Source organism: Phymastichus coffea, unplaced genomic scaffold (genome assembly GCF_024137745.1).
Source record: "Phymastichus coffea isolate CEN01 unplaced genomic scaffold, Cenicafe_Pcof_1.1 PCOF00008, whole genome shotgun sequence".
Classification (NCBI taxonomy): domain Eukaryota; kingdom Metazoa; phylum Arthropoda; class Insecta; order Hymenoptera; family Eulophidae; genus Phymastichus; species Phymastichus coffea.
Window position 1 is genome coordinate 10,065,030 of NW_026706819.1, and position 13,859 is coordinate 10,078,888.

Consider the following 13,859-nt stretch of genomic DNA (forward strand, 5'->3'; position numbering starts at 1 on the left):
ATACATTAATATGTGATCAATTTTAAAAGTTATCGCAAGATAAGAAATATTTTATATATCTCTAACTCTGCTTACGATCGCACACAAAATTATTAAAGACCATTTAAAAAGTTAATTTGTTAATAATCAATGAACTTGTTAACTTTCTAATAAGCTACCTTTGAAATTTTTATTCAGCCACTCAAAATACATAAAAAATCCTTACGAGACGCATTCTATCCTCATCGGGTTCGAAGTCTCCTTTGACCTTGCAGATGTGCTATTGACACTCCAGCGCGGTAATCGATAAAACATCAATAACTCAATTCGATATTTTTTTAAAAATGACCATTATTCTACAAGTGAAATTCCATTCATTTGTATAAGTTTTAATGGTTTTCTTTGTTGAGATGATCATTTATACTCTTATAAACAAATAAACTGACGAAAAAACAGATAAAATCCCCAAATTTTACGGCTTTTCTCAATTTTTTAGTGAATGTATACGTCTTTTATGACTTGTATAGATGGAATACAGTTTATAGCATTAAAATAAGACCATGCATGACTAAAAGTATTAATTAGAGGCAGAATTATAATCGATTTTGTTCGAGCACCATAGAGATACCTTTTTGTACTTAACTATAACAATATCTCCGTGTTCAGCGATCCAAAATACATTTAAAAAATGTAGGTGACTTCATATAAATTAAAAAGGCCACTGTGGCCCCCCTGATGACTAGACTAAACTGTGACTAGTTTGAATAAATAAGTAAGTCGCACATACAGGCTCACCGCTACCACTTTTGCCTTCATGAAATTGCGCCCTATGACAATCAATGTCACTGAAATTTGAATATGTTAGAATTATTATACACTCACTGCAGTCACCCATACTAATATATGACGACTTTGGCAGAGCAACTGGAATTTTCAACAAATTGATGCATAATTAATAGTTTATGGTGCTTACGTAGATTTATTATTAATTTATCGAATTTATCATAAATAAGACAAATAAGAGATATTAAAAAGGGAATAATGAATGACAACTCGTTTTCAATCATCGACCTAACTGCACCATTACACTTAAAATATTGATACTCTTCAATAACATTGATTCTCTGAACATTTATTGAATATTTTTGTTCTAAAGTTTAAACATGACCAACGCTGTCGAGAAATGTAAGCATTATTGACACATTCGGCTCAATACCAAAAATTACGGCAGGTTACACTTATTAGTCCTATATTAGGTTCATCTACCTCAAGATTATCATTGCAATTTGGCAACTGCGATCTGACTTAGTGTGGTTTTACTAGCAAAAGAGTGACATCCCTGAGTATCGACGATGAACGAGGTTACTGAAATGACATAAGTATGGACAGTGCACCTGGGGATTTCTGAATACTTAGTAAGTATTAACTTTTATTTGTTTATGGAAGACACTTTTATTCAATTAAGTGTAAATTAACGTAATACAGGTTAATGGAAAGTGGCTTTATTTGATTGAAGATAAGATACAGGATAGTGCGCCTGCACGGACCAGCATATTGGCTCGCTCATTTGAAATTGACTCACAGTGATGAGAATCCAAGCACTCAATCAAAAATGAAATTTCTATATCCGTGGTATTTCTACATTTATGACATTCATAGTTATGAGAAAAATGTAGAAATACCACGGACATAAAAATTTTGTTGTTTGATTGAGTGCTCGGATTCTCAACGCTGTGGACTCATCAGTTAGTTCACGGATGCAGGATAGTGACGAACTTTATGCACTAGAGGGCGCTTTTTGACAATTTTGTTAAAATCATTTATTCCGAAGTATTTTACAACTCCCTTTTAACACTAACACTTCCGGAGGGTTTATACCCTTGAAAGACCTAGAAAATCAGTCGATCCGCAGGATTACATCGATTCGCTCAGTGTTTTGCCAGTTTACGATGCATAACTGGTGTCCGGCGCTGCAAGTACGACATGTCATTGCACTATACGAGCAACACTTGCACTAACCGGTCCGCAAACGTGCGCCCGCGCAAGCGCATATTTCACGTGGGAAGAAAGGCCCATGCTCTGATTTAATATGCTTTTTATATAATGCAGTGCGATCTCGAAATTTTCCCTAACTCCATTTTATATCTCCTCCATTTGCCCGCGAATTCACTTCAACGTTTACTTGTTTTTAGCATAATCACTATCCATCTTTCGCTACCTCACGTTATCCATTGTTTATATTTCGAGAATTTTTCACATGCGCACATGCGTAATCAAAGTGTAGTACAACATAATTATCGTATCAATGTCCATCTGTGGCTTGTTCAATATTTTAACATTTTCATAATATATCCCGGGAACAGTCAAGTTGAAAGACATTAATAGCAAAAAATTATTTGTAGAAAGATCCATGGTAGCTCCGGTAAAATGTGTAGTATTGTCCGCCTCATTTCGCATATAGCTTCGTTAAAGCGAACGAAAGAAGCCCTTTTATATAACAATTTACTATTCAATTAAGTGTTATCGATGTACGTTAGTCGAAGATATACGAGAGCAATCATTTTAATTTGATTTCATCTGATCCCGTAAGATTGAACGAGCCATACTTCTATATATTTTCTGAAATTCATGAGTAGCACGCACCTCTCTTTGGTTCTTCTAACGAAAGTTTTAGAGATACACACGTAAATCTGCACTTTGCGATTGTCGATTACGATTTCTTGATAAGCTGTCAGGTTTTTTGCATAAAATAAATCTGGTAAACCAGTTTAGCATTCTATCACTTGCCCTCTATTTCTTTCCCTCAAAAAAAAAACAAATCAAGAATTTGCAGCAGACGCTAAACAAGTAAGTCCTGATTAATAACGAGGGATCCACAAAGACGTGCGCTGATGATTATTTAAATTTAAGCAAAGTTAGAAAGCTATTGAGACTCGCCTGCCAATGCCATAGAGATTGCACGTTATGCCTTCTGCCGAACCAATTGTACAGAATCGACGTTGATCTCTGTCGACACTAATTTCATGAAAATTGTCTTCTAAATTGACAAAACCAAGAAAGTCTGCATATTTCAGCTTAATAATAAACGATCGACAGCTCATTGATTAACCCAAACTGTTATAAAAAACAGTTATAACTGTTATAAGCTGTTATAAAATCAATAGCATAAGGCGATAAAGATTAAAGAGTATTATTGAACAGTTTTCGAGAGAAGTGCAGGCAACACACAATTGAATTTAGCAGCGCAGAATAAGCGACCGTGAACTATTTCGATCCGTGCAACTTACAACGGCAACATAAAACGTGCCAGGTGAGAGCAAGACTCTACAGCGCACAGACAAAATAAAACCACGATGGCCGAGAGCAAAGAAAGAAAGAAAAAAGTGAGGTGAATAAAAAGAAACGACGATTGAAAAAAGTAAAAACGAATAAAAAGACTGTCGAGGAAGGGAGAGAAAGAATGAAGAGAAGCGGCAAGAAAAAAACAAAGAGACTCCGTGGAAGAGTTAAGAGAGAGAGAGAGAGCGAGAGAGAGAAAGTAGCATAGATAAGGAGAGTGAACAGAGAAAAGGAGAAGGAGAGAATAACAAGAAGACGAGGAAGGTTAAAAGAAGGCAAACCTGATCTAAATATTTTTTGGTGACTGGAAAGCACGAGAACCTGATTAAAAAGTCAACTAATGTTTGCTCAGCATATCCATAGATAGATATACACAGCTCAACAGAATTTCGTTTTTGCTAGCACAAAATAGCAAGCTGCTGAGCTTGTAGAACTGCAATTTATTAATCAATCGTATTAATAATACAAAGAAACTTAATTTTGCTGGGATCAAAATGCTCCTTGCACGTGCAGCATGGAGCTTAATCAACATTTGTTGATGGACTTCCACACTTCTCAGTAAATACCAATCAAATTCCTTAAAGGAATTGCTTCAGTAATATTTTTATCACAGACATTGCTTAAATTTGGTAATTTAACAACTACCAGATAAATTTTGGCATAATTGCCACATATTTATTAAAAAAATGTTTGGTCAAAGGTAATACTTCAAATTTCCTTCTGGTCTATTAAGTTAATATGCGATCGTTAATTGTTGACAACTGTTTGGATTGCTATAAAACAGACACACTGGTACAGCTACGTGAATGATAAGCCCTATGCAACAAGACGAACTGCGAATCAATGATAACGAATAGAAAGTCAGTGTTTATCAAGATCGGCGAAGATTATCGGCCGGACGCTGCAGTTTTGGGAGATGAGCTGCAAGCCATTGCAGTTGAGACTAAAATCGAGGGCGAGATGGAGCCCCGAACAGCAAGGGGCTCGCGAGGAGGGTGACGAGGGTGACACTGGAACTGGTTGCAGCTCAGGAACGCTAGCACTAGACAAATCCAGAGCATCGAGAGCGCGCTTCTGCTTGTGAACAGACTGCTCGCTGCGTTGCTCCTGGCATTTCATCGCGATGCGGATCGTGTGAGTCACTTCTGGGCTGTAACTGCGCGAGCTCCGTCTTACCACGGTCTTCTTGCGAATGTTGATACGCAGCTTCTCCGAGAAGTCGCTGCACGTACATTCATCCGTCGCCGCTCTCGCCTCGTTCGCCTCGTTCGCTTCGTTCGTCTCGTTCACCTCGTTCGCCTCGTTTGCCTTGTCGTGCTCGTGCTTTGATTCGACCTCCGTTTGACCGCTCTCCTCCTTGACCTCGCTGCAATCTCCGTCTGGCACGACCTCCTCCGAGGAAATCCCTGAAATCACTCGAGGATCTACTCACTAAGACGCCAAATAATAACACTAGTAAAATACATTTTTAATAATATGACCCTAATATGCCCCTTTGCTGGTATTTCAAATTGAAGTGCGCTATTGCTACGCCACCTCGTGACAATCATTTAGTACGGTTAATTGATGAACGAGTCCAAATGTCGAAGGCTACGAAAGGTTGATTCCAATTTTCGAGGCTCTTTTGTGTTCCGGCCAAGCAACTTTTTCATTTTTTTAATAAGTTGTAGGTGAATATGTAGAATAAGCTAACTTATTATTCCGACAACAAATTTTCCTATACACCATTCGATCCGTTGTTCATTACACTAGTGTTATTTAGCGCGCTTCGCGCGCTCTATTTTTTATGTTTTTCTGTTATCTGTTACAATATTTGAACTTTTTACATGCAAACTTGGAGATTCTAACGGGCACGAATAAGTTATTCTATTAAAAATAGACTATATACGTCAATATTCATTGATGAATAATAAACTTGCACTCACTTTTTCATAATAACCGATGAACTTCTACACATTTCAAGATATATCACAAACATTATCCAAAAGATTTATTCAACCTAAGATCGATAAAGCTATTATACTATTATATAATACTAAACTTACATATTCAATAGTAATGATTATGGCTCCAATCTTATATTAGTATTATTAGTAATACATTTAATATCGTGTACTTTTTATCACCTCTATAAAAACGCCCGTGAATATTCTTTTAATATTCTGATAATATTTTCTTTCTTTTTCTACCAAATTTTAACACGACGATATTGATTTAGTATCGCAGATGATTATAAAATTAACCATTTTTTACTGATAATTTCAAAACATAACGTATTATGTTCTCAAACAGGTTTATTAACAGCATATTTCTATTCTTACAGCTTATTATTCATGTTAATTATTTATAAATTGAATTTACGGCTGAAGTATAAATCTCACACTCCTAGATATAAAAAATATTTCTAAGTATACAAAAATGCTCTTTTTTAGCATCAACCAATCACAACGCTGGATGTCGGCGACTTATTATTTTTTAAGATAGGATTTTCAAAAACGTTTTTCCAAATTTCTGTAGTTTATGAATAAGCCAAATGCCGCTTCGATTACTATTTCACTCAATTCATTCTAACATGACCGCTTGCAAAAACAATGTATAAACAATTTACAAAAATTACAACTATGTCTCTATTGTTTTAATTTTGAATTTACGAACGCAAAATGGATACAAGAAAACGTGATATGCGCAGTAAAGGGCGTAGAATCAGAGGTTTTATTTATAAAATAAAATTTGAATTTTGTTACATCATATTTTTAAATATTTATTCAAAGATGTTTTCCAATTTTCTTTAGAAATTGCATTCTGTTTCAGTTTGTATGGCTTTCGTGTTCTTTTGATTTGAATAAAATTATTTTTAATTTAAAATTTTTGTTAATGAGAATCTAAATTTAATAATAATATTTTATTAAAGTTAAAGTCAGTTTTTTCAAAATTAGCGTAATTTATTCTTTTACTAGAAAGTGTTAAAAGAAATAACTGTAACGTGAATTACAATACATTTTGTTATTAAAACTTATTCTCTAATGTCTTACATGATTTTAACCTTCCAAAACTCGTTTTCCAAAATAGACCATATTGGGCACACTAACTCGCGCATGTAAAAAAGAAATAGTTTGCTGCAAAAAGCTATAACTCAAGTGACTTGTCATCAAATCGATCGTTCGATGGTTCATTTGAAAGGGTAGGAGAATAGCCTTCAAATGAATGGTCCTACGTGAAAAATTCACTTTCGGGCAAAAGTTATGACTGTTCGCGCACAGGTAAGGCACATTAGTCAAATGTAGCTTAATAAAAATTATATAATACTACTCTATCGAGCGCGCGAGGGAGGCCCGGGAGAGAAAAAACGGCTTCGTAAATTTGCCAAACACAAACTGTAAGTTTGCCAAATAAACGCGCTAATTACAAAACTTGGCCTTTCGACCGAAACTTGAATATAGTACTACGGTTCATATCAGCCTACCATCCGTCAGGCATGCACACGATGCGCCTATGCAGCACGCAACCTGTCGGACTTGACTGCATTCCCAAACATCATTTTACCAACTGACTCTACTACCTCGATTCAACTCTGCGCTCAGCATATTCATTTTAATAGCTATTATCATCTTCCGCTTCTTCTTCCGCCTCTTCTTTACCTGCACTATTACACCAGATAATCATCAGCAGCCAATTAACATTTTCCATAATTTATCGCGATCAAGACGACGCGTGCACATTCCTCTCGATTCCATTAAAATTCTCGCGAGTATTCGCAATCATACCTTGAATTACATTTGCAATTGCTTCGCAGCAGCTCTCAATCTCATAGTGTGGCCGAGGATCACGTTCGTCGATTGCTTTGGCATCTCGCCCATGGGACTCCCAGCTCTCAGTCTTTCGCGCTCTCTTTTGAGCAGCTTTTGCAAACAACCCGTGCGACGCTCCGTCTCTGTTAGCGCTGCGGCTATCTGCAGTTCTGTAACGATTGCCCGCTAACGAATCGATCAAAGGCACTGGACAATCAGGCAACTCCAGCGACGTTATCGTCAATACGGGTTGTCGCTCGCGTCTGCGCTGCTCCAGCCACGATCTGCAACTGCAGCAAGCAATTGTCGCTGTGGGTAAGAAACAATTGGTCGCTAGAGAGTCAGATTGGAGAATATCAAATGGCATCGAGAAGAAGAGCTCATCGGCGAAAGACGTTGCCTAAAGAGAAGCGAAACTGCCAAGGCAAGTCTGTAGAGTTGCCGATGGGCGCTGGCGAGTGTCGGCAAAAATCGATGCGATCGGCGTGTATCAGCGAACGGATCGTGAGGCTACGTGGCGAAGGTGCACGGAGCTCAATTTAACGCGAAAAAGTGCGCGTACATGCCGATGAGTTGGCCGTTACCTGCGAGTCAGTCGGTCTGAGGGCGCGTCACTAGCGCGAGGATGGCAAACGTGGCGAGCGGTCGACTTCAGTGCCGAATCGGGACGCTGCCTGGCAATTTTCGGGTCCTCAAGGGTTAGGCGCCGAATGTAAAGTCCGGGCACCTCCTCCGCGAGCTGCTGTCTCCTCGAGCGGTAGGAAGCCACGCTGGCGTGCTTGCAGCGGCCTCCACTTGTGCCCGCGACGCCGCGAGGATGGCAGCGCGGCCGCTCTGCTAGCCGCACGTTTTGACTAGTCGCCAGGCAACTTCATTCCTGAGAATTCATTCGCTTGTTTATCGGCTGGTCTGTGCCGCTCGACTCCGCGGCGAGGCGCGGCTGGACTCGACGCGGGGCCGCGGGCGAATGGTCGGGTCCGCGAGCGGCGCGCCTTTTGTCATGAGAGCGTTCCCGTCGAGTGGCGGGCCTCGTGCCATTAGATTTCTCGCGCAAATTGCGGGCGCCCGACGCGTCTCCCATTAGCGATTCCCATCTGTCTAGATTACGGCTACCGTGGCCCGACGCGTTCGCCTTTCGGCCTCGCCGCGGCTGAAATGAGCTGCTTCGTTCTTTCGACTCGCCCAGTCGCCGAGCTGCGCCTCGTCCGCCTCCCCTTGCTCTCGCCTTGTTCTCTCGGCCTGCCCCATTCGTGCCCCGCTCCTCGCCGCTGCTGCGCTCGTCTCATTTGCCCGCGACGTCTCTCTGCTCGATCGTAGTCGCACAAAGCCATCGAGCTCGTCGGCCTGTACTCGCGGGCCAACAGGTCGCGCCATCATTTCTCAACGATCGCTCGTCGTCAGGCCTTTTGTGAATGCTCTGCAAAGCGCTGCTGAAGCTACGGTATCGACTTTCCGCTTCCAATCGCGTAGCTGGTGTAAGGCCTAGCACGCGTTTATGAAAGCAAGCCCGATCGATTTAACTATCTGGCCGTCCTTGGTTCCCGTGCTGGATATTACGTGCTCGCTAGTTTCGCACTCTCCTAGCTGCCAGCCAGTTCTGCTCAGCAGTCAATCCTGCGCTGGCAATTAGCTCTTGCATCAATCATTCCGTATTCTTGCAAATTATAGTCGCGTCTCTGCGTATAGTCACCGCGAGCGCATCTATTAAATTTCGGAGAAAGAGCAGAGCTACGTATAGGCCTACAATGTGAAGCGATTTTCGGAAGACTCGAAAAGATTGTTGCGATATATAAGCCAAGACAAAAGCCATATTTCAGTTGCGAAGGCTGTAATCAAGCTATCTAGATTTATAAGAAATCCGCCTTGAATCGAAGATATTTTAAAATCAGAAATCGATGGCGCGTGATTCCGTAATGGCTAAAGGCTATATTTTTTGTTTGCCGATATCTGGCTTCTCGGGAGCCTTCCTCTTCGCCAAGCGGACTAGCGGCTGCTTATGCGTAAAAGACGCTTAGTAATTTGATTCGGCATTCCCGGAAACGCAAACTCGAGCGACGGCAATTGTCGTAATTACTAATCCTGCCAATCAATCTGCAAAGATCAATGACTCCCGACACTGGCGCCCCGTCCCGATTCGTCTCTTTAAAATCCCTGTCAAAAATACTCTACGTGTGCACTGCACGCAAATTACTCCACAGCCAAGTGCTCCACAGGAGGCGTTCCAATATCAAATTTTAACTGACTACAATTCAGTCTACTCGTCTACTCGTTCGCCGATCTTCATCTGCTATCGTTATATATTCCTTGTCCTAACTATTTCTACACACGTTCTTCTGCGTAAATTTTCTTTCCACGCCGGTGTTTTCCTTCGCATGTGCTCGTGAACGACACGCGACGTAACAATCGCTCAGCAGCACCAAAGCCAATAGCAGCAGCCGCCACTCCGATTCGTTTCCTATGCATTGGTAATAAGGCACTTGGACATTTCTACAAAATGATATACAGAGAAGATAAATAAAAAAAAGTACTACTCCAGCACCTTCTTAATCTCTCGGCTTCGTTTTCTACTCGCGCCTTTTTATTTTACTCGAGCCTTATTAGACGCTGCTTTCCGTCCTTCCGATCATAAAAGCCATTCGTGAGCCTGCATTCAGACGTGGAAGCTCAGCCAATAGTTGCAACTTTCGATGGCGTGATTGTATGATCACGGACAGGTATGTATAATTGCACGAAAGCAATAGTGGTACTATTGTCACGGCGCGTAGTAAAGGGACAAAGTAGTTGACAGTAAAAGTAGTAGTAGAGTCGATGTTGCTCAATAGCGATGAAATAAAAATGAAGATTGTTAAAAAAAGACGTATGTGAGCTTATACTTACGTTTGTGCAAACATTCCTGATGTACTTGGCGAGAATAGAGAGTGGCGTGTCGCATATTACCACAGCTTTCGTACGATTGCCAACTAAGATGTTCAGTGTGGAAAAGTAGAGGAAAAAATGAGGAATCGCTGGGGTGAAATAACGTAGAATATAGACAATAGAAGGAAGTAGTCGACTCGCGACATGAATCGCGTCGGAGTACGGACTGGCGCGTTGAGTTGGCGGAGGCACCCTCGACGAGCAGCAACCGTCGACGCTGCCTCCCTCGCGTTCTACGGATTTATTATCGAATGTCGCGCTCGCCTACCTCGCGTCAAGGTAAGCGCTAGCGTACTCACTAGCCGAGGCTTTCCACGAACCTTCAGCTCTTGTAAACCCGAGCGCCAGCTTGCTATTTTTCTCTGGCAATCAGTCGATTTTTTACTTACTTCAACTACATGCTTCAAATACATACCAATTTCGTGCCCCTTTATTCTGCGCCGCTTCCAAGCATACCCACTCAAGTGCACTTTTGTGATTTTAACTTATGTTGACGTTGACGTTAACCTAAGCGCGGACAAGTCTAACTTCTGCTATTTAGCAATTTTTTCAACATACATAATCTTTTTCCCATTTTTCAAGCTGCGCGCTTATCATATAAAATGAGCGCTTACGTAATTGATTTCATAATGTCTATCCCGAGTTCATGTTGATGCAACCTACTATTGGGTTCAATATAACGAAAGTATTAAGAAACTTTACAGAGATTTTGATAAATGCTTTGAAAAGGGTAAAAAACGACTAATTAAATGATATATAAAGTGCCTGTTCCAGCAGCATTAGGATGAGGCATATTCGTCTATGGGAAATCCGTAACGTTGGGAAATTCGTTTTTCCGGAGCATAGCATAGGTAGTTTCTACACGGATGAAAAGTTCATTGGAAAAATTATGGTAACAGTTTCCTAAAACTAGGGTATGGTGATCTATAAATTTTATGATGCTGTATCATAACTTATATATCATTGCAATTTTACTAAGAAAATTTCGTGAAATTTCTAGGGGTACGTGATAAGTTTTATATTGTCATTTCTACAATTGCTACGGTGCAGTTGCGTAACTTTTGCCTCAACAAAATAACTAAGACGTTGCACTTGTACTTTTCATTACATTTGATCTCACAATTCTCAACCACGAAAATACTTTTTTACAAACTTGTGTTTTCTATTTAATAATATTTCATGGTTTATGTCTAAAAAATGTTAATGGTACTCAAATAATTTTGTAATATATAACATTTTAAAATTATCAAAAGTTCCCGTACATAGCTATGTATATAAAAATAACACTATGTAAATTGCCTTTAGCTTATAGTTTTTACAGGCTTGTCAGTCTCGTCCCCCAATTATGATGCGTCGCTATCAGTTTTACTATAAAGGCAAATATTTTGTCCGTGTATAAAACAGACCTGCAAAGAAACAATTGAAACTATTGCACTCTATATCCTCATATGTTAATTCTTCAAAACACTAATGGCACTTTAGTTTTAGTCTGATTATTCTTATTTGGATAGCCTATAATATTGGATAGCCTATAATATTAAACCTTTTTATACGCGTAAACAATTCACGTGCTACTTGCATTTTTTGATTTTCCATATCATTCATAGAAAATATAAAAATTTTCCTGCAAGTAAGCTGTGTTAAAATATGTTCAACATAATTATCATCTACACTTCCTATCTTGTATCGGACGAAATGTTTCAATATTATACTTTCGCGAAAATCAGATGAGCATTATATCATTTATCTTATCGTTGTCTTATATATTATAGAGATTTGGTTATTTAAAAATTACGGAAAAAACTTTTATCGCGACAAAAATTTGCACCAATACTTTCTTTTCTACAATTTAACTGTTTTTTAACGATTAAAAAAATATTATCTCTCAGTCGGTAATCAAAGAATATTCCACTTTTCATATATGAATAAATCCCCAAAACTTTAAATTTCAGTTTCTCTGTGACAACGTTGTGCTGAGGTTGGGGGGGGGGGGGGGGTAGATTAGAATACAGTTGTTTATAGACCAAATGATGTTCAATGAGCTCTATAGGTTTATTTTGAGCTATTTTTCATATTTACGACGATATTATTTAAAAATAGAGAAATGTATTATAACTTTATGTCATTATTCATTATGAAATATTTTTCTTAATGTTGCAAAAAAAAAGTCTTGAAAAAATGTCTATAAAAAATTTTGTGAGACTAGTTTTTGACATATACTATTGAATGATAAAATTTACAATAGTGTTGTTTTTTTACAAAAATAAGTAAAATATGAATAGGAATGTGACTTATTTTATTTTCAATTGAAAATTTTCCAAACTTAATTTTTTTAAGGAAAAAAGTTTTTTGGTCTTAAATTTAAGTAGTATTAATATATTCCACTCAAAATAAAACAATTTTTCCAAAACTGTGCCTTGTAACGCTTGCAAGTTAGAAATCTTCAGTCAGTAACGTCGTTGCGCTGCTCGAGTTATTAATCATCATTTCGTGATGGCACACTAAAAATACCTTTGATAATGACGTAGAACAATGAGCCAATGGTCGTGTACTCTATTTATCAATATTTTGCGTGGTGCTGATATTGCAATGTTATTTCGATAAAAACTTGAACTCAATTACCTAAATTATCAAAATTTTATGTTATAATAATTTATGTTATTCATTTATGTTATTATATTAATTTTATGTTATAATATATTCGCCGAACAAATATCTGTAGATGCCAATTGATACCTACGCAAAATATTTCTTTTCAAAGTATAATTCATGATAAAGAAAATAGTGCGTGCGTCGAAAAATATAATCAATCATCGAATCTCACAGTTGTAGTACTCTTTTAACAGTCAGGTAGCAGAATGGACTCTTATCAATGAATAAGAGAGAAAGAAAATATTGAAACGAGAAAATGTAAGAATTAAAAGAGAAATCAAAAAGCATAAACATTAAAAACAAAAGATAGAACTTCAAAAATCCAATGAAAGCATAAAGCAAAAACGAAATTTTATGAGAAAAGTTCATGAAAAAATTAATGGCCCATATATTCTAATACTATTCAGGATAAAATAAACCAGAATGAAAGCTGTTTAAACGTGTAACTACAATTAAAAAAAAATTTGTTTTCAACGTTGAATTTCAGGTTTTCGGAATTTACTCTTATATTAGTATTTGTAAATCTCGTTATATTTTTTCATCATCGTCACGTTTTTTAATCGATTTTAAACGTTTATAAGTAGTAAAATTTATATAAAAATGGCCGAAATATTATTTTCTTTCAAATTTTAGTAGCACAACCTTCAGCTAATCAAATAGTTAGGTATAATTTATTATTTATTCTCATAAAAAAGTGACAGATGCTATGGTGAAGCATGTTATTCTCGATCCGATTAGCTTAAATAATGATTTTATCATCTTCTCATCATTTCTAATAAATATTATGTTAAAAATTTTTTCTTTTAATTATATACAATAGGTCTAGATCTTACAAAAATAACCAAGATTAAAATATACATAGACAAATACAAAAAAAAATTATTGTAAAGATTAAAAAATGTAAAAAAAGTGAAAATAACGCTTTCTCTTCATAAAAACAATAGTATGCAATGTTATTTTATGAAATTAGCAGTGATTAAATCATTTCATAAAAAGAAGATGCTATAAAATTGTTCTGATTATTTTTGGTGACTAATCGATAATCTAATTTTTAAATGTGTAATATTGAAATAAATGTTGTAATGTTGCGATCTTGATCTTCAAAGAGTAGAATAAACATTTACTAATAATTTGACCCATACAGGTGAAAATAACTACAAAATTATTTATAGCAGTTTTTGAGAT

General features: G+C 37.6%; 1 protein-coding gene across 3 annotated transcripts; it reads right to left on the reverse strand.

Annotated features, from left to right (window-relative positions):
- Nucleotides 1–724: 724 nt before the first annotated feature.
- On the reverse strand, nucleotides 725–10,025 carry LOC131669530 (uncharacterized). Of its 3 annotated transcripts, none has more exons than XR_009302378.1 (3): nucleotides 7,691–8,238; nucleotides 7,083–7,396; nucleotides 725–4,724 (listed from the first exon to the last, which is right to left on the reverse strand). XR_009302378.1 is itself a non-coding variant. In XM_058944473.1 (3 exons), exons 1-3 carry the CDS (start codon nucleotides 9,995–9,997, stop codon nucleotides 4,180–4,182), a joined length of 873 nt encoding a protein of 290 aa, XP_058800456.1. In that variant the 5' UTR covers nucleotides 9,998–10,025; the 3' UTR covers nucleotides 725–4,179. The 3 variants fall into 3 exon arrangements, 2 of the variants coding, with proteins under 2 accessions (XP_058800456.1, XP_058800447.1); XM_058944473.1 differs by lacking the exon at nucleotides 7,691–8,238 and adding an exon at nucleotides 9,984–10,025; XM_058944464.1 differs by lacking the exon at nucleotides 7,691–8,238 and adding an exon at nucleotides 9,984–10,025 and having other exon boundaries at nucleotides 725–4,742.
- Nucleotides 10,026–13,859: the final 3,834 nt, after the last annotated feature.